General features: G+C 39.2%; 1 protein-coding gene across 8 annotated transcripts in view; it reads right to left on the reverse strand.

Annotated features, from left to right (window-relative positions):
- Slc4a7 (solute carrier family 4 member 7) overlaps positions 1-24,055 on the reverse strand; it is a 92,766-nt gene that overhangs the window by 58,860 nt on the left and 9,851 nt on the right. For all 8 annotated transcript variants that reach the window (XM_036200012.1, XM_036200010.1, XM_036200014.1 and 5 more), the window contains exons 2-3: positions 6,618-6,699; positions 2,754-2,900 (exon numbers count right to left, since the gene is read on the reverse strand). In XM_036200012.1, coding sequence (XP_036055905.1) covers positions 2,754-2,900; positions 6,618-6,699 — 229 coding nt within the window. The remainder of the gene's footprint in view (positions 1-2,753; positions 2,901-6,617; positions 6,700-24,055) is intronic.

Consider the following 24,055-nt stretch of genomic DNA (forward strand, 5'->3'; position numbering starts at 1 on the left):
CTTAGCTAAACGTGCCTTCTTGTTCTGGTGTACGCAATTACCTTGCTTCCTCGTTCAGCTCTATGCATTGATCCTGTCTCCCTGTCCACCTGTATAGAATAAACACACTGGGCTTCTCCACCAGAGAGCCAAGTCCACCCAAGCTCAGCTTTTCTGTGCCCATGCCTTTGTCTTTTCTTCATTTCCTTATTGCCCTGGTCAGGTTCACAGTTGATCTTTTCTACATCCAGTACTCATTGGCCCAGATTCCATTTTATAGACTGTATTTTATAGAATAAATGTACTTATTTTCTGAGGGATATGTGCAGATGGATGTACCATGGCAAAAACATGAAGCTGCCAAGAGGACAACTTGCAGGTGTCTATAGCAGTACCTTTTCATCCGGGCAGTCAACTCACAAATAATGGCATGGAGACTTACTATTAATTACAAAAGTTTGGCCTTAGCTTAAGCTTGTTCTCAATTATCACTTATAACTTAAATTAACCCATTTATATTAATCTACATTCTGTCATGTGGCATTACCTCATCTCCATAATGCTCATCCTGGTTCCTCTGGGTCTGGCTGATGAGTCCATCTTACTTCTTCCCAGAGTTCTCTCTCTGCCTGAAAGTCCTGCCTCTACCTCCTGCCTAGCTATTGACTGATCAAGTTTTAATTAACATCTTCACACATTGTGCAAATATCCCACAACAGGTGTCAGTTCTCACCCTCTATCATGTGGGTTCTGGCAATCAAACTCAAATCATCAGGCTTGGTGCCAACCATCTTCACGTACCTGAGCCACCTTGCCAACTCCTCATTCAATCATTGCTAGCAACATGACCTCTGTCCAGTATATAAATGTTTTATATTATTAGGTCACCATTTCCTCTTAGTAAAAGCTCAAGAAATTCCTATCAATTAGCCTCTCTGAGCCAACTTTCCTATGAAATGAAAATAATAATATGCATTTTTTTAAAACTATTGAAAGAGCTGGGAATGTAGCTTAGTGGCAGCATGCTTGCCTGGCATGTGTCAAGCATTAGTGGGTTCAATTTCTAGAAACAAACAAATAAACAAAATGAGTGTGTATGTGTGTATGGGGGAGGGGAATACCTGAGATTAAAGACCATATATCAGACTTAGGTGTTGGCACACAATATTTAGCAGGCTGTCAGTATTGGCTTCATGATCACATGTATAGCAGGTTTCCACCCATACGTCTTCACACTTCAGTATAGCACACAAGAACCTAAAGTTCAAGACAGGTGTAGCTGGGACACAGCTGTAATCCCAGACCCCAAGAGGACTGGCCAGCCTGACTTGTAGTGAGCCCCAGGCCAGCCTCGGCTTCAGAGAAAACCCTACAGTTCATGCAGCTTTCTCAGAAAGCACTCACTAAGACACCAGTGATATTGCACATGTCATCTAAGTCTTCCTCAGGATACACTGACTCTCAGGACCATCTAATTGGCTACCTTTATAAAGTAGTATTTATATAGTTTTCTCTGTCCTCTGCCCATATATAAATACCTTTTGTTTTCTGAATTCCACTGGCACCCTGCTTTTAAATAAAATAAATACCTGACCTTCTAAAGCCAGATGTGATGATGCATGCCTTTAATCCCCCAGGTCTTGGGAGGCAGAGACAGGAAAATTTCTATAAATTCAAGGTCAACATGATCTACATACAAATGAGTTCCAGAACAGTCAAGAATACATAGAGAGACCCTGTCTCAAAAAACAAAACAAAATAAAACAAAAACAAAGAAGAATGGAAAGAAGGGAGGGAGGGAAGGAAGGAGGGAAGGGGAAGAAAAAGGAGAAGCGGGAGGAAAGAAACTCTTGTCTTTCTAAACAGACAATACTGACAAGTCAGACCACTATTTCTTCCTTAGGTAACCAGGCAATCAAGGGATTAAAATCTTCTAGCCAAAAATATAGCTTAAAAAGAAACAAGAAATCCAGGTATGGTGACAGACACCTGTAATCTCAGCACTGGGAGCTAGAAGGAGGAAGACAGCTGCAAGTTCAAAGCCATCCTCGTCTATATCGTAAGTTCCAGGCCCAACAGGGCCACACAGTGAGACTCTACCTCAAAAGAACAGAAGAGCCAAAGTAAAGAGTGAAGTGCTCTCAGAAGCTTCAGTACTGCAGTTTGCTTTGTGTACATTCAGGCAGTGAAGTGTATAAACAACACTAATTTGAAAGCTAAATGACAAGAGCCAGTGTTTACAATTCAAAGTCTTAAATAAAAAGAAAACAAGGGTCCCACTACCACCACAACCATTTATATCAATGAAGCTTAAGCTACTAGCCAATACTCTTCTTATAAAGAAAAAAATCCTATGGGACGAGGAAATAGCTCAGTGGTAGTATGTTTACTTAACATGCACGAGGCCCTGGATTTAATTCTCCAGCAGGCAGACAGAAGGAATGGAAGAGCAGAAGGGAATGAAAGGGACAAGGAAGGGACAGGAAGAGATGAGATGAAGGGAAGAGAAGAAACAAAGAGATGAGAAAAAACAAATCTTGGTGGCACATACACCAAGTGTGCCTGCATTCAGAAGACTAATAAATCTGGGGCCAGCTGGGCTGCTCAGAGATGCCTTACCTCAAAAGACAAAACAAAATGTCCTCCTTTTATTGGCCTCCTCCCAATGTGCCCAAATGATTGTAGATATATAGTTAAGAAAGGAATAAAGTGAAAGACATGATACTTCTTAGGAAAAAAGTCTAAGCCATCAGTGGAAGGCAACTTCTTCCTACCATAAGAAGGAGACTCCCGTCCATCTTCTTTATCTGAGTCTTTGTCTTTCTTTCTCCGGTGGTGATGTTTGTGCCCTCGGTGCTTGTGACGCCGACGACCCTCTTTACTAAACGGTACGTGAACACCAACATATACAGCTCGGTGGCCTATTAAAAGTTTTAAAAGTGTATTACTGCTTTTACCAAAGTGCAAGTATGAAATTCAAGAAAGCACATCACACTTTAGTAACAAAGAATTGTATGTAAGCTCATGAAGTCAACAATGGCGGTCTTCAATGATATATTCTAAAGTACTGTTACAGTAGAGCTTTGCACTACTAACCGATAATTAAAGTAAACCGAAAATTAACTAGCCACATAGATTTACTGGTGTAAGTATCAGTTTGTCATCTAAGGTCAATCAAGACAAGCTAGATATACCATACAATAGAGATAAATTTATTCTACCTTAAAAGAGAGTGGTGACATATATACCTATAGTCCCAGAACTCAGGAAGTTAAGGCAAGAAGATTTAGATTTCAATGTAAATCTGAGCTTTAAAGAGATAAGAAGCAGGCAAACAAAAAAAATTATATACTTATAAAAAATATAAACAAAAATATGTTGAGTGTTTATGTATACACACATAAACATACATATACACATCTATTCAACCTACATTCATGGCCAATTCAAGTTAACACATATTCTTAATATATACCTTAAGGGTTATAAAATATCTCATATATCATAATATACTAACATTTAAGTAAATGTTTATCATTTTTCATTGTTTCAAAGATTTTTTTAATTTGAATCAGAACAAAATTCAAACATAAATAATTTTAAGACATCAATTAAGGTTGGAAAGATGGTTCAGTGGTCAGGAGTACTTGTTTCTCTTCCAGAGTATCCAGGTTTATTCCCAGCACCTACATGGCAGCTCACAACCATCTGTAACTCCAGTTCCAAGGGATTCAAAACCTCTTCTGACTTCTGTAGGCACCAGTATGCACATGATACATACACATACATAAAGGCAAAACACATGAAGAACTTAATAAAACTTTATTAACACTTTAAGAGTAAGAAATGCTACTATTGGGAAAATATTATCCTTTGTATTCTAATCCCCTAAAGAAGCACAAAAGGAGTCTATTTTGATCACTAAATAAAATGGACTAGGGACACACAGCTAACAACACTGTGTCTACTACTAAGGCAACAACTGATTTCTTCAAATAGTTTAAACAGTTCACTATTGAAGTTGTATTGTTTTGTTGAATACAAAGAGATATGACTACAAACTCAAAAAATTAGCAATTATGGGGGGAAAAAAAAACTCCTAACATAGAGTTGCTTTTGCCTTTATATGTAAAATAAAGAAATAATATGCTGAAATATTAGGCTAATAGTACTCTTTTCATAAAAAATTTCCTAAGATGGCCAGGAAATAAAACTTCAAAAAACCCTTAGATGAGATTTTCTATTCTCATTTTAGCTTTTGAGACAGGATCTTGCTAGATAGCACTACACTCAGAATCCTCCAGTCCCACTCACATTAGAGATAGGGTTTCTGTCCTCAGTTCAAACTCTAAAAATACCCTCATAGACATGCCCACAGGTGTGGTGCCTCCGTCATTCTAAATCTACTCAAGTTGACAATGAAGGCTAACCATCAGACCTGGGCTATATAGTGAGTTCCTGAGCAGACTGAGCTTACACAGCAAGGCCATGTCTCAAAAAAAAAAAAAAAAATACATTAAGTAACTGAACAACTTAAAAAAAAATAATAATAACCAGACTTCTAGAAACCCACTGAACTTATTTGCTAAAGTATCTAGTACCTAAGCATTCTGCCTAGCATATAAGAACTTGACACATCTCTATAGAAATTAACTCAATTATCAGAAAATCTATACTAGAAATTACAGATTTAAAATTTAATTACTCAATATTTCTTCAGGGATGACAGGTATGTTTTGGAACTAAAACTGAGTTTATAGTAAACAGTGAACTGAATACATTTAAATGGCTTACTGTACTTAGCTGAATTATATCTCACTAAAGTAAAACCTGTAAGTAACCCAGTGATTTTACAATTTTATTTTAGTAAAACTGAAACAGAAGAGTCAACAATTCCCATCACTGTACTAAGATTACAATCCCATGGGCTCAGCTGGCACTTGGCACACCAAGCCAATATACCAAGATAAAAAAATTCTATGAGTTAAGAGCAGAAAGGCTAGAAAAAGAAATGTACTAAAACTCAAGGATCAGAGGACAGTCTGTTTCTTCTATTTTGCCTTTGGTATCCTCTGTTATAATACATTCATTACACTTGGTATTCTTAGACTTTTAAGTCATTTTTAGTCAGGCATCTTAGCTCATGCAGAGGCAGAAAATTCAGGATAAAATGCAGAGGATTCTCTCTCTCTTAGTTTTGTTGTTGTTGTTGCTGTTGTTTTGTTTTGTTTTTTGTTTTTTTTCTTTTTTTTTAACAGGGTTTCTCTGTGTGGCTTTGCACCTTTCCTGGAACTCACTCTGTAGCCCAGGGTAGCCTCAAACTCACAGACATCCACCTGCCTCTGCCTCCCGAGTGCTGGGATTAAAGGCGTGCGCCACCACCACCCAGCCTCCATCTCCTTTTTAACAGCAACAGATTAAGAGGCTGGCAAATTTTAACATAAAAAGTCCCTAAAGTGTCTATGAAAACTTTGCCATGAACACTAGCCAAATGTTCCACATTAACTCACCAACAACACATGGTCTCATATCCACAGACATGTTGCACAGAGATGGGTATTACTGCAAACTGAGGGCCTCTGTACAAAGTACAAACCCACTCACCCCTCCTCCACTGTCACTGTCGTGAAAACTAGGTCGGAGACTAGGGAGACAGAACTAAAGGTGCTACAGGCTTTACACTGTGTCAACTGGGTCCTTGGAACAGAAAAGGCCATTAGTAGAAAAACCAGTGAATTCCAAAGAAAAACTGTAGCTTAAGAAACTGTAAGCAAACCATTTTCTAGTTATCCAGTGTTAACGTCTGTATTTTCACAAATGGTATGATTTGAAAATTAATATTCTTGGGCTCAGAGGTTAAGAGCACTGACTGCTCTTCCAGAGATCCTGAGTTCAATTCCCAGCAACCACATGGTGGCTCACAACCATCTGTAATGAGATCTGGTGCCCTCTTCTGGCATGTAGTCATACATACTGTATACATAATAATAAATAAATAAATAGATAGATAGATAGATAGATAGATAATCTTTAAAAAAATTAATATTCTTAACATTAGATGAACCTGTGTAAGGTGCACACAGAAATGTGCTGTACTGTGTATGCTGACATTCTATAACTCCAAAACTATTTCCAAAACAAAAGGAAGAAAAGGAACTATTTAATAGCATTTCTAAGCGTCTAGGGAGGACAAGAGCTCATTTGTTGCACAATTCTAAGTGGTGGTTACTGCAGCACCAAAGAAATGAACAACTGATGACAACTGGTGACACTGTGGCTTCAACTACAGTACTCCGGCCAGTCTACCAAGTGTGGGAAAGGAGCACAGTTTGGAATCATTTCCTTTTCCTTTTCCTAAGTAATGGCAACTATCAATGAGGTGGGAAAGGCTTTTTGAAATCTACCTGTGCCGATAATTCAACAAAGAGTAAATGATCAGGAGATAGTCCGACCATAGATAAGAATATCTTCCACACTATTATTCATTGCACTACACTAGAAAAGCACTCAGTCTTCTCAACAAACACTGACCACACAGCAACGTCTCCAGAAGCAGTAAGTAAAACTTAAGAAAACACTGACAGTGTCAGTTGCTCATTTCCCTGCTAAACATAAGAAATCATTTCAAATGAACTCACTTTCTAGTTCTTCTTTTTCAAACTTGGTGTTCACGGTTGAGCTAGTTTTGCCGAGATCTACGATGGCTTCCTCATCAGGACCCTAGAAACAAGACATTCTGCTTTACTATAAATCAACGCACACATTACTTCAAAGAACCAAAAGCAGATACTTTCTCACAAAATAATGTTCTGAGAGCAACGACATCTTTTTTAAAGTGTTTATAAGAACTTTTTAAATCCAAAATTATGCCAGGCATTAGTGGCGCACACCTTTAATCCCAGGACTGGGTCGGCAGAGTCAGGTGGATCTCTGTGAGTTTGAGGCCAGCCTGGTCTACAGAGCAAGTTCCAGGACAGGCACCAAAACTACACAGAGAAACCCTGTCTCGAAAAACCAAAATGTTAAGAATGAAATCAGCAAAGGGCTATAAACTATTAAAAAAAAAAAACCACATTTATCCCTAATAAGACACACCCAAGACCAAAGGCAGGGGTGGGGGGTAATAGATCTTATGTGAAAGGAATGCTGTCTTAAGCATCAGAGTGGAATGCTTGTTTGCTGTGGATACCGCTCTGTGTAAATAAAGTTTTGATTGGCCAGTGGCCAGGCAGGAAGTATAGGCGGGACAAGAGAGAAGAGAATTCTGGGAAGTAAAGGCTGGGGCAGAGAGACTGCCAGCCGCCGCCATGACAAGCAACATGTAAAGACACCAGTAAGCTACAGCCATGTGGCAAAGTATAGCTTAATAGAAATGGGTTAATTTAAGATAAAAGAAATAGATAACAAGAAGCCTGCCACGGCCATACAATTTGTAAATAATATAAGTCTCTGTGTGCTTTCTTGGTTTGTTCTGGCAGTCTATGGGCCTGGCGGGTGAGAGAGATTTGTCCTGACTGTGGGTCAGGCAGAAAAACTCCAACTACACTTGTTTTGACATTTGCTCCAAAATCATAAAGGAAAACAACCATTGCCATGAATTACAGGTAGACACAACACTGTCCAAAATAAGTGGTGAGCTCAATGTGTAGTACCATTTTTACTTGTAAGTTAACAAACAGCAAAAATTAGAATGATTCATTTCCCTACAAAGGAAAAGCCTAAATTGTAACCTCTAGGGAAATTCTTGCTTATGACGTGAAGACTTAACCTTAAATAAGTCTAAGTTTCAAGCTGCTCCCTTCCCCAGCTCTACAAAAATACATTCTGTAAACACTTGTATTACAAAATAGTTTGTACCATTTTAAAAGAAGCTTGTAGCTTATCCTTCCTTTCTCAAGTCCTAACAACTTTAAAAGAACATTGTGATCACCATCATCTACACAGTATAAATGCATTTGCTCTGTCAACACATGCCAACAGGTAACACACCATCTCCCAAAGCCTGGTTCTGGGTCTGAGCAGAGCCACACTTGACTTTCTCTGCACAGGCTGTTGTGTCAGGGAAGGTTTGCACAGCCTTAGCAGTGCTGGCCTGCGGGGTAAGGCTTTTCCATATACTCACAATAAATTAACAAGCTGTTTATTAGCTTTCCCCAAATTCTCACTATCTAAACTCAGAAACAGGGTTGGTCTGCTTGAATTTTCAAATAAATTTCTTGCTATCCCAACTCACTAACTAATCCACCAAATTCAGTACCAGGCACAGCATTCCAAGGAACACCCAAAGAAAACCTCAAACAGATCTCCTAATTGGTAGCGTTCAAGTCAATTCAAACAAGTTAAATGACTTGCTAGGCTTCTCCACACTTTAAGAGGCTGTATGAACCATGAGACAATTCCACACAATAAACTGAGAAAAAAAAATACCAGTTAGTCAGACTTCCTTAGTAATAGGGCCAAAGTCAGAAACAAAACCAGGCCCTAAAACAGCTTAAGGGTGAGAAACTACAAAACCCAACAAACACCTCTTGTCACTAAATGAAAACTTCCAGTTCTGGGAATGGGTAAAAACCTAACTGAGTTTTTGGCCAAAGGGGACCGAAGGACACCCTCACACAACCCAGCCTATTGCCAAGGTTTTTGGTTGCTCCCACAAACTGATGATAAGGCCCCATTATTGAAGACAGCACTTACACACCTTAGTGAGCAGGGAGAAGTTGAGCTGGTGCCTAACTGCTTCATCCCTACTACTAGTGTTCATGATCCTAGAAGGTACTCTGCATGCTACCAGAAGAGAAGGGGAAACACCAACCCAGCCATAAACCCTTTCATTGATATTGGTGACCTGCCTGCAAGATGCAGTCATGCAATCATGGTACAAAGCTTTTAGGAGTAATCAACTAGTATCTGATTGGATTTAAGGCCCACTACATGAGATGGAATCCATGAGACACTGCTTTGATAGCCAAAAACCTGAAAGGACAGGGATCTAGAGGAAATCCAAATACTACTGTTCTACTAAAGAAAAGTAGCCAATAACATGACTCCTAATGATATTCTGTTATTCTCATAGATCAGTGTCTGGTTCCGCCATCATTGTTCTTGCAGCACATGGGAATAAATGCCGAGACCCAAAGCTGGACTATGTGCAGAATAAGAGAACTCAGAACATTCAGTCTTAAAAGGGATGTCCCCCCTCAGGGTTTGGGGAACACTGCAGAAAAGGAGGCAGAAAGTGGGTAAGAGTCAGAAGGGATGGAGGACACCATAACAAAGCCTTCCAAACACAGCAGGACTGAGCATTATGAGACAAAGATCTTCCAAAAACACCACTGAGTTTGTTTTGTGTTACTGGTGGGCATGGGGTCTGTCCTTAATAGTGGTTTGTATACCCAGTAAGACCCCACTGAAGAAAATTTACTTTTCCTTTGTGAGAAGTTATCAATTGAAGATACTGGGTTAGTGGGTATGGGGCTTGTGTAAACTCCCCCCTCTCAGTGCTGGGACTCCATCTGGCTTAGACCTGTGAAGGCCCTGCACATGCTGCCAGTCTGTGAGTTCACATATGCACCAACTAACAAGCTCTCCTAAACATAGGAGGCCAGGGCTGTGTCCTAATAGTCAACATACTGTCCACACTAAAGGGATTAACTGCTACCATCCAAGCCTTCATTTAGCCTGTACAACTGCCAGGATAAGAAACAATACAACTAATTCCTGGCCTCAAACAAACACCACTGCTCTACTTATGTGTTCAGATGCATCAACAATGCTAATCAGCTTGCACTAAAAATACCCTAAGTCTACTATCTACCATTTACTTTATATTTTCATTACACTTACTTTACGACTATATTGAGTTAAAATATACATACTCTATCATTTTAAAAATTTGTCAGAGAAAAATACTTCCACCTGTGCAAAAATCTTCAGAGGAGGTGGGTGGACACCCCCTTCACTAATCTACTCAGCCTATTCCTGGAAGACTATACTCTACAATTTCCTTCCATTCTCAATGTAATAGGTTCTTTGTTTTTTTCTTAAACAAGGTCTCACTGTGTAACCCTGGTTGGTCAGGAACTCTCTATATAGACTAGGCTGATCTTGACTTCACAAAGGCCTGTCTGCCTCTGCCTCTTGCACCACACAGGGCCTATAACTTCTACTTACAAAGAAAAAAGAAAAGAAACAAAAACAGGTCACTTGTATTTCTTAAACTAAGAAATGGCTGGGACTACTCTGGGTATAAAGACACACACACACACACACACACACACACACACACACACACACACAGAGAGAGAGAGAGACAGAGACAGAGACAGAGACACAGAGAGACACAGAGAGAAAGACAGAGAAGAAGAAGAAGAAGAAGAGGAGGAGGAGGAGGAGGAAGAGGAGGAGGAGGAGGAGGAGGAGAGGGGAGAGGAGGAGAGGGGAGAGGAGGAGGGGGGAGAGGGAGGCAAGGAGGAAAGAAGAGAAAGCAAGCAAGCTGAAAGTAGATCTAAAGATCTCTTTCACTTATTTTTTTTTTGAAGCTGAGGATCGAACCCAGAGCTAAATCCCCAACCCAGGAAAGGTCTCAAGGATGTATTATTTGGTGAGAAAGCAATTTACAGTTATAAATAAATCGCATACACATTAAAAATCAATTAAACCAGTTTTGTTCCCAAATGTCTGCTTCCCCGTGTGTTTATTTCTATTTAGTAATAAGTGAAGAGAAAGGTTTGATGGAATCTGCACCAAACTATTAACTGCTCAGAAAAAAACGTGTCTGAAGGAAAACTAAGTTCAAATATCATACAGTTGCGATTACAGTTCTCAAATGTAACTAGCATAACAAAATACAATTAATTTTTTTATTAAGTTTTTGACAGTTCTGGGGACTGAACCTAGGTTCTTGCATACGTCAGGCAAATGCTCTGGCACAGAGTTCTATCCCAAACCCTAAAGTTTAAGGGGGGTGGTGCTATTTAACTCTGTAACCCAAACTAGCTTTGAACCAATGACAATCCTAGAATTAAAGATATGAGCCACCAAAACTGACTTAAAGTTAAAATCTTTTAAATATAAAAATATTACAAACATAGGGCTAGGTATGTGTATGTGTGATTAGCTGGCATGAATACAGTGCTGGCTTTCAGTCCTCAGCACTGATACACTCGGTGCAAACCTAGCACTTGGAAGGTAGAAGCAGGAGAATCACAAGTTCAAAGGTCATCTAATGACGCATAGGGAATTCAAGGTCAGCCTGGGCGACATAAGACCCTGTCTTTTAAAACACAAAAACAAGCCAACAAAAACTTACAGCACTAACTGACCAAAGGAGCACAGGAAACAAATACACTTCTCCCTTTCCTTGTCTTTCAACAGTGAAACATGAGTAGTAAAGACAGCATCTGCTGTACCTGCCTGTGTTGTGTAGGCTGTAAAAACTGGCCATCTGGCTGTATGGGAAGAAATACAACAAAAGTACAAAGGATACTTGTGGCCACAGACTGAAACCACCAGAACAAAGACACTGGGTCTGAAGGGGTAAAAACCTGGCCTAAATGCATGGCTTTTAGGAGTGATTGTTTTAGAATAATGCTTTACGCCATTTCAATGTACAGGAAATTAATACTCCATGCAAAATGTGTGTTCTTTTTAAAAGTTGACATGCGAATCCAAGTGCATATTAAATGTTTGTAATGTGCTAAGGACACACTAATGAGCAGAGCCCAGCAGTCCTAGTGGTATTTCATCTCTTGTATAACATTTTAAATATTCACATTTCAATGTCAATTATTTTTAAATTTTCACATAGAAAAGACTCAATATTTTTACCTCTAAGAACAGAGCAGTAAACTAAAGATAGCAATAGCTAAGAATAACACCGACAACATCTACCTAAATAAATAATGTCATGTCACAAGAAAAACCAAAAACACAAAAGAATAACAAAGCATCCAAACTACATCCATGCAAGTCAGGCTCAATTTCATCTTACCTTAATGCTGCTCTGGTGTCAATTTTTTTAAATTTATAAACATCACTATAATTAATTATCCATAAGGCACATGGATATCTTATTCCAGAAGGAGATTAAATGTTATACATCGAGTAATAGGTATCCAAGGTTATTTATTACAGCAGTGCTTGTAATAGGAAAAGGCTGGAAACAACTTACTATTCCTTGATAAAGGAATGTGTATTACACAGCCTAGACAGAAAGTGTCTTCAGGACCAGAGGAAATTAAATCTGATATAATTTGGGTTTCTTTTTCTTTCCTCATGTCTTGCTTGTCTGTTTTGAGACAAGAGCTCAATCTCTACCCTGGGCTGGATTGGAATTCACCTGCTGCAGGAAATCTTCCTATCCTAGCCTGCTGGGTGCTGGGAAACAGGTACAAGGCACAACACCTGACTTATCCATCTATAGATCTGACTTTTCTTGTGCCATGACATTATGCTGTAATTTGAAATTTAACTAAAGACAATCCAAATCTGAACAAAAAGCCTGTAAGGGAAATAAAACAAAGGGAGTGTAAAAAGGGATGTGAGAGCGGGAACTGGAGTGGGCACGAGGCGAGCGCGGGCGAGGAGAAGCCTCAGCAGAAGTGAGAGCACAGGCGTGCAGCACAGGGCTACTGTCACCAGCCAGCTCAGACCTCACTGGGCTCCGCGGGAGACTGAAACACCAAGATTTCACCATTTTTACAAGCAGACATACTCACTCCAAGATTTAACCAACACAGGCTTGCCAAGACACAAGCATACTTCAGCAGTCAAATATGTACAAAGTAACAGAGATAACATTTTTAAATTTTATTTTAACTAATGATGTTAGCTTAGCATAATGGCTCATGTCTGTAATTCTAGCATAAGAGGCCAAGACCAACAATTATCACAAGTTCCACCCTGGACTAGGACAGCCTGGGGTACAGAGAGAAACACAGTAATACACACCTGAAACTCCAGTTAGGAGGCAGAGAAGAGAACTGTCACAAATTTGAGGCCAGCCTGGTCTTCTAGTCAGCCAGGTATATATAGTGAGCTCTTGTATCTCTCTCTCTCTCTCTCTCTCTCTCTCTCTCTCTCTCTCTCTCACACACACACACACACACACACACACACACACACACACACACACACCAACTTGTATAACTACCTCTTTACTATAGAAAACTAGAGTGGGATGTGAGGAGGTCTACAAAGACTGACTGAACACTTTTCAAGGTCCACAAACCAGGTGTGGTGGCCCCAAACTGCAATCCCCAAAACTGGGAGGTTGAGATAATTGGACTGCTAGAGTTCCAAGCTGGGTTCAGCTGTATGAGGTCATGTCTCAAAAACATAAAGGGTGGGGGGAAGCGGAAAAAGAGAAGGAAAAGGACACGAGCAGAGTGAGGGAAGGAGGGTCGAGGTAGTGGGGAGAACAAGCTCCATTTCCTTAAGGATTTGGAACTAAGACTCATTCACTTAGCAAATACCCAGGGCACAATGTGAGTATTATACTACAAAGGGGTATGTGTCAATAGGTGAAAACTCAAGTATACAACTTAAGACATGATTCTCCAGGAAAAAAAAAAAAAATCTGAAGACAAAGGAATTATCTTTTGAAATCCTGACCAATGAGACCATAAAGGCATCTACATGGAATATGATTTGTTTTTCCAATTCAATTTTCATTCATTCTTTTGCTCTTTCTTTTAATCTAAATGATGAAAGAAATATGCAAAGTTTAAGTGACTTGTTCAATCACACTGCCAGTAAAAGAACTACAATGAAAAGCCAAGGCTCCTGAGTGCCATTTATGTGAACTCTTGACTCACTAAACTACAGATCAAGGTCACTTGTCATAATACAGCATTTCTTTTTTGTTGTTGTTTTTTCGGGTCAGGGTTTCTCTGTGTAGCTTTGCCCCTTTCCTGGAACTCACTTTGGAGACCAGTCTAACCTCGAACTCACAGAGATCGCCTGCCTCTGCCTCTCGCTGGGATTAAAGTTGTGTGCCACCACCACCGGCTAGCATTTCTTACTTAATAACAAATTCATGAGATCACTTAATTATCTCACAGGCTGAACAATAAATTACTAAAGTCAGTAAGCACATCTGGTTTGTTCTCCACTCAGTTCCCAGCATCAAGCAGTATCTGGACCCTGGGAAGTCCTTTATTTTAATGTGCTGAAAGTCCGTTATGTCTCAAAGTATAAGCCAATAATAAAAATTTAAAAAAAATTTAAAAATTTAAAGATCCCTTGGGAAGTGGAGCTGAAGAGATAGCTTAGGGGGTTAAGATTGCTGGCTGCTCTTCTAGAGGACCTAGGTTCAATTCTCAGAACCCATATGACAGCTCACAACTGTGAATAACTTAAGTTCCAGGGGATCTAACAGCTTCATACAGACATACATGCAGGCAAAATACCAAAGTACATAATATTAAAAGGAAAAAAAGATCCCTTCTAGGAACTAGAGAGGCAGCTTAATAGTTAAGAGCACTTGCTGCTCTCTCAGAGGACAGTATCAGAGGGCTAACAACCACTCTGTAACTCTAGCTCCAGGGAATTTGATGCAGGTTCCTGGATTCACATGCATACACTCATATGCAGCACAAACACCTACACATAATAATAAAAATAAATCTTTAAAAGATCCCTTCTAAACACAGAGCATAAATGATACTTTAAAATGTAATCAATCATTCAATTTATATGTTTAAAAGCCCAGAATCAGCATAAAGTCAAAATTCAATTCACAAATAAGAATCATAGTAAAAAAAAAAAAATCAGACAAATCATTTTTTTTACTAAAATTACATGCTATAACTAAAATTTCTCTTAGTCATTTCCCTTGCCTGAAAAGCAACATTTATAACATATACTTTTCCTGGTCAAATTACCAAAATATGGGACTTATCATAGTTTGATAACATGTTAAAGTTATTTAAAATGTATCATTTTAACCTAGTATAAGAGCTTTTGACACCAAAGCTAGGGAAAGTATTAAAAGAGACATCAGAGATCCCCATTAGAAATTTATTTTTCTATCATCACTTATGGCAATAAACCAAAAGTTAAGACCTCTCATAGACTGTGATTACTAAACATTGGAGAGAGTAATTTCAGCTTCTAAACATCTTAGCTTCCAAATGTGCTTAATATGATGTGATTTCTTTCCAACTATCTTAGCCATGTAACTGTTTTTAATTATTTCTTAATTATTTTTTGAGATTATAGTATAATTACGTCATCCCATTCCCTTCCCTTCCTCCAAGCCTCCCGTATGCCCTTCCTTGAAAAGAACTTTGTAGAGTGGTACAGATGCTGCCAATGTTCCTAACTTTACACACGCTTTACTCTTCCACAGCCAAGGACAGGGGAGATAATAATATTCTAAGCCAGCGTTAACTGAACCCCACATTTCTCCAAGACACACTATAAAGTTTAGAAAAATTAAAGTTTATCTGTAAATAAAACACAAATTCTAACTAGTAGATACCTACATGTAACTTCCTCGCCAGCCGAAATCTTTCCATAGTAATACTGACAGGACAGGCCTTGTTTTTACAGTGCAGTAAATCCCTAGAAGAGTCCAGGGGCATTGAGGGCACATCTGATTTAGGTCACTCTGCTTTATACAGATGAACTCCTCTAAGTTGCTTTTATGGTGCAGCCAATCACTGTCTTCTATGTTACCTAATCTTCCAAGCTGATAACTACAACTTAGAAAGGGTCAGGGCACTAGCCAGATCTGAACTGTAACAAACACATTTAGAAATATTGAAAGAAGCCAAGTATTTCTGCAACCCCTGAACTTGGGAGATGGAGGCAAGAAGACCAGGAATTCAAGGCCAGCGCATACTACATGGTGAGTTCACGGCTAGCTGGGGAGAGTGCCATGAAACTTTTATCTTTAAAACAAAGTGTAGAGAAGAGAAAGGGAAGGGCAAGAAAGGAAAGATAACTGAAAGAATGAAGCAACCAGTTTAAAGGAAGTCTCTCGACAATATTAAAAAAAGAAAGTATAGTCTAAGTATCTTGTGTGTGGATATTTAAGTGTATGTGTGTACCTTACTGTACTTTTCAGTAAGCGAAACTTAATTGCAGCACAACCCAAATGCTTTTATCCAGAGAGCTCTTGTTTTTGATGATTTCTAAATTTATACCACATTACTGCCAATTATATTACTAATAGAATTGATAGTCATCCTATAATCTCTAACAACTTGAAGGGAAGACAAAAATAAGCAACATAGCCCCAGCACCTGGCCAGGACCCTTCCATATTCTTTTTACTAGAAATAGAAACTTCAAAGGGCTTTTGTTACTAAGAGTTACATCTACTTTTAGCATAGTAGAATTAAAACTCAAAAAACTAAAGAGCTTATTTAGAAAACAATAGAAAAATACATGGTAACTTATGAAATGAAACCTAATGAAAGTAAATATATCAAAAACAATCCAAACTTCAGTGAGGATAATTTGTGCTTTTGTTTGATTGAAACAAGTTCTCCCTATGTAGTCTAGGCTGGCCTGAAACTTGTAATCCTTCTGCCTCAGTCTCCCAAATGCTGGGATGATAACAGTATGCCATCACACATAGCAAATATTCTTCTCAATTAACAGTGAAAACGCCTCTTTAATACTAATTCAACTCAAATCATTTCTGTAAAGTTAGTGGTAATGTGAAACCTGAAACAATTTCAAATGAATATTCCATATACAGTTATCAAAACCCATTTATGTATATATTCTTGTCTTCCTTTTAGTTCTGGTGTGTGTGTCTGTCAGAGTGGGGAACCGGACAAAGACCCTCATTAAATGGAGTTTGCCATTTTGAATGGACTGGATGGCCACTGAGCCTCCAAAGATCCACCAGTCTATGGACACTAGCACTAGAGTCACAGGTACATACCAGCTCTGTTTTTTGTGGGTGCTGGGGACCCAAACTCAGGTTTTCATGTTTATAAAGCATCCATGTTACCCACTGAACAGTCTCCCCAACCAATTTTCATATTTTTTGAGACAAGGTATTCTACAGACTAGAACGCTAGAAGTCACAGGAATCTTCCTTATTCAACTCCCCAAGTGCCTCCACTCTGGTTTTTGTAATTTGAATGGTTATCACATGGAATATTAGTGTCTTCCCAAATATCATATTTCATGACACGGTAAGAAAAATAAAAACTCACATGTGTCAATAAAACACTATCACCATGTGTGGTTAAGAACAAGTATTGAGAAATATCAGTGTCAGGAGGCTGGTAGACACAAGTTTTCAAAAATCCTTTTTGCCTGAAAAGCCCAGATTATTTATTATTACTAGTTTAAAACTATATATATATATTCATATATATATATATGAATTGTCTTATTGAAAGTAAAAGGCTCTCTTCATTTATGTTTGAGGAAACACCTACTATATGCCATACTGTCAGCTGTTCAAGTGAAACTAAGTACTACATGAGAAAATAATAAATAATAAAAGAGGTGATCAGCATGCATAAAGGCCCTATGTTCAGTTCTCAGTGCCAAGTACACAAATTCACTCACTGATCCATATACCCATATGTTGTATAATATTATTTTAAGATGTGTTACTTTTGTTAGTGTTGTATTTGTTTAACTCTGTGAAGCTGTGTTACTGTCTAAAACACCCGATGGTCTAATAAAGATCAGAGAATAGCAAGGCAGAAGAAAGCATAAGTGGGGCTGGCAGGCAGAGAGAATATATAGAAGAGGATTGAGGAATGAGAGAGGAAGAAGGAGGACATCAGGGGCCAGCCACCCAGCTACACAACAAGCAATGGAGTAAGAATAAGATTTACAGAATTGAGAGAGAGATAAAAGCCCAGAGGCAAAAGGTAGACAAGATTAAAGTTAAGGAAAGCTGGCTAGAATTAAGCCAAGTTATGGCCAGGTATTTATAATTAAAGATAAGCCTCCGTGTGATTTATTTGGGAGCTGGGTAGCAGACCCCCTCACAAGAGAAAAAACAACCAACAACACCCATTTATCCAAGAAACCATGTCCTACCTCCAGAAACCACTCATTCTTTGCTGGACTACTCAAACATTCTTAATTTCACAAGAGTTCTTTAAGTTACCATGAATTTGGTCACTATTCAAATCAAAGACTAGTCAATGTCAAAGCTAGACAATGTTCCAACACATCACCTATCCTCAAAGTTAAACTACATATAACTTTATCTGTCCTACATAATGCTATTTGCTCATACATTTCATGGGAGAATTTTAAGAAAATAAATTATTCATTCACAAAAATGCTCACTTAATTATTTTTCAATACTTTAAACCTACTAGTAATTCAGTGACAGCTAATAATATTAAAAGTATTACCATAAAAAGCAAAAATGATAACACAGTAGTAGGTCAGCATAAATATAATAAAAGTGGATACTTGGTCTTAATTTGATTTCTACAGATAAATTAGAAGGAAACTGTTAAAGAAAAAAATCCATATAAACCAAATGCAGACTTGCTTCATTTACAACATACTTCAAGGAGCACAAGGCCAGACCACATCCTCCACATTGCTACATTCACATGGCTTAATTTAGGTAACCATTTCAGTTTTCACCACCACCAAAATTCAGGCCTCACCATAAGACCACCACCTAACGGCTTTGATTAGAAACAGGAAATTTTCTCCTTATGAGGTAAAGACAAACTCTTCAAGGCCATTTTTAAAGTTGTATCAAATGACATATGTACCTGTGAGTATACCACCATATCTGGTTCTGTTTTTCTTAAGAGTAATAGTTCAGGGGCCAAAGTAAAGACTTTGCTAACATTCAGGAGGCCTTGGGTTCAATCCTCAGTGCTACAAATACAACAATAGCAATATTTCATAGTTAAATTTCAAAGACAAAAATGATAAAATTCAACTTGCATTTGCTTTGAGAAACGTCAGTTTAGTTACAGTGTTTACAGTACTCGTCTAGTAGTTGTTCTCTCGGAGTTGAGGAAACCTATGAACTCAGGAAGTAAACAAAACCTACAGGTTCAACAGTTCAAACTAACAGGAATCACCAGGCCCATCCTCAAGGTTAATCCAGACTGCTGGGGTGGCCAAGCTGCCTACAAGTTAAACAGGGAGCTCCAGGGGCATAACTCGTGTCCTTTCTCAGCGATTCAGCTACTGTGAGTAATCCACCACCTACAACCCTGTAAGTAACTCCAATAAATTCACTGGTTCACTAAGCTAGACTTGGTAGAATAACTTCTCTGGTCTGTTATCAGTGTCCTACCTGAAGTGGACATCTGTTCATACCTCCCCAAGAAAAGTCATACAATATTTAATCATAAAGATGCAGTGATCATATTGGACTACACTTAGCTAGAAAATTTTACCTAAGAAATTAAAAGGTAAACCTGGTAAAGACAAACTCCAACTTACCTAAATATAATTTTAAAAGGTGAAACTAGGAGATACAGTTGGCTCAGCAATTAAGAGCAGTTGTAGCTCTTCCAGAGGGCCCAAGTTCAAATTCCAGCACCCATGTTAGACAGCTTACAACTGCCTGTAACTACAGCTCCAAGAGATGATACCTTCTTCTGATCCCCTCAGACAAGCCCCCCCCCACACACACACACAAGTTTAAAATAAAAAGTCAAATTAGACCTGCATAAGAGCAAGCCAATTAGCATTCCAGCAATGATGGAGAAGAAGGTTCATGAGATTCAACACCAATCTGAGGATCAGGAGAGGAAGAATTATTTTCTTCTGGATACAGCAATACTAGGTCTCCCAGGCTCAAGTGGGTGGCCCCATGACCACACAGGTGCCTGCAGCACTAACTGGACTCAATGGTTATAAAAAAGAAGAGGAGGATGAAGAGAACATGAAGGTGAAGGAAGGAAGAAGCCTCAGGAAAGTCCAGAGGAAGATGGAGGGGAGTAGGTATTAAGATACATTGTGTATACATATGAAATTGGCTCACTGGTTAGAAACACTGGCCAAGGGTAGAGTTCTTGCCTAGCAAGCACAGGCCCTGGGTTCAGTCCTCAGCTCTGGAAAATTAAAAAAGAAAGAAAAAGAAAGAAAGAGAGAGGGGGGGAGGGGAGGGGGAGGGAGGAGAGGGGAAGGGGAGGAGAGGGGAGGAGGGAGGGAGGAGAGAGAAACACTGGGTAAGCAATGCTAATGACCAGAGTCCAGATACCAGCGACCACATAACAAGCTGGATGTTCAGTGCATCCGAGGCCCCAGCACCAGGGACAGGTGAAGAAAGGATGGTCACTGGGGCTTGCTGGCTTCTAAGCTAGAAGCTGGGAGTGTGGGGGGTGCACGACACACAGTTCCAGGTTCAGGGAAGGAAGGAGGACACTCAATGTCACCCTCTTCTGGCTTCCATGTATACACACAGACAAAAACACATTAGCATACCCCATATTCAGACACACATACACACAAATAACAACAACAAAGTCAAAATATGGGTTGGGGAGATAGCTTAGTGAATAAAATGCTTCCTGCAAAAGTGGGGAGCCCTGAGTTTAAATTCCCAGTAGCCATATAAAAGCAATGCAGGCATGGCAGCTGCCTGTAATTCCAGCAGTGGAGAGGAAGTGATAGGGATCTCTGGAGTCAAGCTGAGTAGCCAGACTAGCCACAAAGGCAACTTCAAGTTTAGCAAGAAACTTTGCCTCAATAAAGAAACTGGAGAGCAATCAAGGAAAACATTTGACATCAACTTTGGTTTGGGCCTTTGCATGTATACCCAATGCACATGTGAACATGTGTACATACATATGCACATACATACATACACACACACACTGATGCACACATGTAAAAAAAGTCAAATATGGTTGGGTATGGTGGTTTATGTTTGTTATCCCAACATGTAGGAGAACAGTAAGTTCAAGGCCAACCTGGGCTATGTGTGTGAGTGTGTGAGTGTGTGAGTGTGTGTGTGTGTGTGTGTGTATGTGTGTGGTTTAATATGGTAAACTATGATGACTCAGTCTGTCTTCCCTCTTTTAACACTTTTGTTCTCTTGCTCTATGACTCTTGAATCAAATCCTTTGGGACAGGGACACCAGACCTTAGCGTTAATGACATTTTGGCCTATGTACTATTTTGCCTTAGCATACTGTACAACTGGTAGGTCATCACATATTAAGTCTTTACTTAACAGTTGTCAGAAGCACATGCATACACACACACACACACACACACACACACACACACACCAAAGTTAGGATAAACTAAAATATCCACAGATGCTACCAAATGCCCACTGGAAGGTAAAAAGATACCTTGGGCCCACCCACAATGAAATCCACTGCTTTGGAAATAACCAGGGAGCACTACTAATTTTAAAGAACCTGAAGAAAAAAATGTAAATCTACCTGCTTCCATCTCAGCAATGGTATGAAGAAGTGTAAAATCAAACATAAAGCAAAGCCTTCATCCTTTCACAAAAACTGACCTAAACACATCTTGAACTTAAGAGTTTTACTGAATATACTTGTTTTCTAGGGCCCAGAAATATAAATGCACATAAGTGTTATTCTGTATTCCTATTGCTATTTCCATAAAATACTTTTAAATCCATAAAGGGAGCTGAAAAACTTTTTTCTATGTGCTTCCAAATGTTACAGAACAAGTCTTCCAGCCTTAGTCTACTGAACTTTCACATATGAAAATGGCTGTCAAACCCAGAGCACTTCTACACTAATCCACACAGACCTACTAAACATACTGTAAAGTCATTAGCTCTTAGCTCTGCACTTGTCTGTTGGGTTTGGGTTTGGGTTTGGGTTTGAGACAGTGTTGCTATGCAGCCCATGCAGAACTCAAACTGCTAAGTTATGTTTAAGATATGTTGAATTCTAAGACAGGAGTGCATATATGTAACCCTAACATTGTGGAGGCTGAAGCAGGAGAACCACTGCTAATTCAAAGTTGTTAAAAGTACCAGGACGAGCCAGGCGGATCTCTGTGAGATCAAGGCCAGCCTGGTCTACAGAGTGAGTTCCAGGAATGGTGCAAAGCTACACAGAGAAACCCTGTATTGAGAAACAGAAGGAAAAAAAAAAAGTAACAGGACAACCAGGGCTACACAGGGAAGATTTAAACTTAAATGACATTCTCTTCTCTACATTTACCTCAGTAAATAAGGCTCTCTTATTTGGCTGCTTAGTAGAAACATGGCTACTACCCAATGCTTTTCTATTACTTTAGTCAAGTGCCAAATCCAGATGATTTGGCTGCCTATGGATCTTAAGGCAGCCTGCTTTTCCTTTTCCTTTCTCTGATCATCACAGCTCAAGCCTCTATCTTCACTGGCCTGGAAAACATGGTTAACTGTCTCGTTGGCTGCCAGCTTCCACATAACTGTCTCTAGAGTTGTCTGGAGGAGACAGTACCAACTGTTCCCCCATTTAATATCTACGGCTCTCAGAAAGAATACAAGCAAACGGTCTACCTTACATCCCTTCTCCTACACTACTTTGCTATTTACGTGTACATGTATTCTGCCTACACTTATGTCTGTGCACCACATGCATGCCTGGATCCCATGTAGGCCAGGAGAGGTGTCAGATCCTGGAGAACAGAAGTTACAGGGGCTGAGAGCTGCCATGGATGTGCCTGGAAGAGCAGCAAGTGCTCTTTACACTGAGCACTTCCCAGCCGGTATTTCCTTCCTGTTCAATACCTCGACCATTCAACTTATTTTAGAGACTTGAACATACTAAATTGAACAACTGGGTCTTGGAATATTATATATATGCTCCTTGATAAATGTTGTCAGATAATTGAGTGAAAAGGGGAACAAAGTTTGTTGTTGAAGAAAATGAATTCTATTCATTTCTTCTTAGAAATAGACACCTATTTTATAGTTCCTATTGATTTTCTAAATGAGTAGCCTCACCTGCATTCACATCTCCCAAAGATGTTTTTAAATTCCTCTTTTATTATACCATTCTCCCATTTTACTCTATATATTCTTTGGAGACACAGCCTCACTCTGTAGCCCCGACTAGCCTCAAGCTGGCAATATTCCTGGCTCAGTCCTGTTTCCTTTCCTATTCTTTAACTCTGTCTGTTTACTCTCATAAAATTTGCCATGTGTAAACAAATATGAGGAGGGGCAAGAAATCACCCAGACCCAAATCTTTGGACCACTGACCTCCAAATTGTTTTTATTTACCTCCTAATTTCCTCTAAGTATTAATTCTGTTACTATCGTTAAGGCCCCACACATGCTAGGAAAGACTAGTCCTGAGCTATATAACCCTGCCTCCTTTTTACTTTTTGTTATGAGACAGGGGTCTCAGTAAGTTCCCCAGAGTGGCCTTGAACTCACTCTGAATCCTAAACGGGCATTCAACTTGTGATGTTCCTGCCTCAGCCTCCCAAACAGCTGGGATTACAGGTCTACACCACCAGACCCAACCAGGAGGTATTTATTCTTATCTAAAAAAATATTGTTAGAGAATATGGAAAATACTGGGAATATGTTTGGGATCTCTGCACGCTGGAGAATGTTAAGTTAAATATCTAATCAAGTATTTGCTAAAATTATTTAATAAATTACTTAAAATTTAGTTTGTATTCTGTTCAGCATAAACACTGTTGCACTATGAAGTAATTTTCATTTGAATATGAGTTGTTGAAATAAATGTCCAAAAGAAGTGCCAAAGAGTAGCTTTGAGTGCAGGCAACAAGCATTTGCTATGATTGGTAAAGACCTGCCAGTTGACCTGCAGAGCAATTTAGCAATGCTTTAATCTGAATTCTTATATTATTACTATTTCATAATTGGTATTTCTTACCTCAGTAAGAAAACAGAAAGTCTGTGAGGCTACTAAGCAGGCTTCTCTTGGTTTCTCTATTAGAATTTTGTTTAAACTTCCCAGATTCTTTCTGAAAGTACATAGAGTTCTCTGGGATCCAAGAAATGATGACCAAACACTACAGGACAACTAGGAAATGGCCTCCGGGAATAGCTACCTCTAACCTCCTCATCTCTGTCACGTATTTCTTCCTCAGGTCCACCAGAAATCACTGTCTGCACAGGCTGCAGCTTCCTCTGTTTTCTCAGCAGAGGCTCTACTCTGGATCCT

The sequence above is a fragment of the Onychomys torridus genome, chromosome 9 (assembly GCF_903995425.1).
Source record: "Onychomys torridus chromosome 9, mOncTor1.1, whole genome shotgun sequence".
NCBI lineage: Eukaryota > Metazoa > Chordata > Mammalia > Rodentia > Cricetidae > Onychomys > Onychomys torridus.